General features: G+C 38.6%; 1 protein-coding gene across 1 annotated transcript in view; it reads right to left on the bottom strand.

The window, feature by feature from the left end:
- USH2A (usherin) overlaps positions 1 to 2,087 on the bottom strand; it is an 821,881-nt gene that overhangs the window by 23,779 nt on the left and 796,015 nt on the right. Inside the window, exon 67 of the mRNA XM_017870028.1 lies at positions 997 to 1,206. Coding sequence (XP_017725517.1) covers positions 997 to 1,206 — 210 coding nt within the window. The remainder of the gene's footprint in view (positions 1 to 996; positions 1,207 to 2,087) is intronic.

Raw genomic sequence — 2,087 nt, 5'->3', positions numbered from 1 at the left:
AAAAAAAAAAAAAAAAAAAAAAAATGCTAATATTCCTTTAACATTCAATCCAAGCCTCCCTGTATCTAAGTTATCTGTTGAAATTGTGTTTCAATACCTGACACTGTGGTCTCAGAGGAATTCTCCACACTTGCCCAAATTGTTCCCTAAATTGATCTAAATAATTTATAGTGTAATACCAGGACCTGCACAATCTCTATACAATGTTTGTGTGAACAAAGTATTATCATCTCCACTTATTCATGAGAAACTTGAGAGTGACACAAGCTATACCACAGAGACAAGGGTCTTCATCCTGCTGGCTGCTGGTCTCTTCGTTTAAATAACGCAGGAACTGGTCTAGTTGATTCTTAACATCGCCTCCAGGAAGTGGCTTGGCTAACGCACAATGTGAAAGACCCCTGAGCAATCTCTCCTGTCTCCCAATGTGCCTCAAACGTGTTAATGAACAAACAGTGAGTTAGGGCTGTGCTGATGGAGCTGCTCTGCTCTCTCTTCTAAAGGGTTAGAACTTTCTTGAATTCACCAGAGGAATGAGAGTTTTCCATGTGTTATTAGAGATTTGTGCATGTCAAAATAGAGATTCCAAGGATATTCTTTGCTCTATTTTGTCTTTTTCATACTAACATTTACACCACCAATAATTACAATTTGCCGACTTCTTACTATGTGCCACCACTCTGTTAAGTGGTTGATCTGTTTTCTAATTCAATTAAATTAGTTTGATTCTTTCTAAAGTCTTAGTTTCTTATGTTTGTGGAGTCTTTAATACCACCTTTAGCATATCTCTCCCTAAGAGTTTACATACTTTCTGTATGTTTCCTCAGGGTTCACTTTTTCTTCTCTGAGGGATCTTTGTGCTACTAAGTTCACCATAGGGCAATTCAGAATAGAAGGATAAGAAAGATGGAGAGAAAACAAAACATAAACACAAGGGCTCCATGGTAATGATTTTTAAAAGTCAACCAGTCCTGGGTTTTTAGCTCTGTTGCTCACCACTGTCTCAGTCCCATGGGTGCTGCTGGAGAACAGCCTGTAGAGACTGACGATCCCGTTGGGCTTCCTGGGGGCACTGATGTTGACCACTACTTTGGTAGAAGAGACCGCATGGAACGTAGGGGCTCTGATACCTTCTGGTGGGGCTGGCCCGGTTCTGCACCTTGTCCAGCTACTGGGGGCTTTTCCTGCAGAATTCACTGCCCAGACCTCCAAAGAGAAATCAACAAGACTGTCAAAAGCAAGATACCCTCAGGCTGGGGGGCAAAAAAAAGAAAAAAAAAAAAAGGAATTGGCAACCAAAAGCAACTAAACACAACAGGAAAAGATTAACTTTGATCTTGCAACTTTGTAATCACACAGGAGAGCAGGCTTTTCCTTTATTATTTTTATTTTTTGCCTTTTACCTTTGACCATGTGAACACAAAGAAGGCCATGTAGGATTTCAGAATGCAGCGGGTTGATTTAAGCCTAATGAAAAAACTGCTCATCTCTGTGTGGGAAGTGGAGTGATTTTGTCAGCTTCTGCAAACTGGATGGATCTGCAGACTACATAAAACTCAGCAATTCTTAAACATCATCCCCACCAAATCTGCATGAAAATTAAATTTCCTTTCATCAAGGAGGGAATAAACATATGGAATGATGTATAATCTTATTTATCAAGAACCATTTGTATAATTAAACACGAATATCCTAAAAGGTTGCCTTAGGTCGTCATTTGCATGAGTAAGTAATTTGTAGAATGTCAGGTACAATAGACAGAGTAGATGGATGTGTGAGTGTATAGGGCTAAATTAGGCCCAATAATAGCCCACTACACAGTGATCAATCAGAATGATAGATCTAAATGGCAATACAAGAAGACTGTCTGCGTGTTTAGGAGTAGTAGTATTCCTTAGTAAGCTTTCAGGTGAAAGTCTAACTTCAGGACAATTTTTCTCATTGCATTTCTTCTACACTATGTATTTTCTAAAAATTTGCCCCTGAGCTTTTAAAGACAAGTCTGAAAACTTGTTTGATTCTACAGTATACACATTCCAGGCATTCAGTATTAAAAAAAAAAAAAAAAAAAAAAAAAGCAAATTGGG

This window comes from Rhinopithecus bieti, unplaced genomic scaffold (genome assembly GCF_001698545.2).
Source record: "Rhinopithecus bieti isolate Rb0 unplaced genomic scaffold, ASM169854v2 scaffold_1673, whole genome shotgun sequence".
Taxonomy (NCBI): Eukaryota; Metazoa; Chordata; class Mammalia; order Primates; family Cercopithecidae; genus Rhinopithecus; species Rhinopithecus bieti.
The sequence above is the reverse complement of the archived record's forward strand: the minus strand, read 5'-3'. Positions and strand labels throughout refer to the sequence as shown.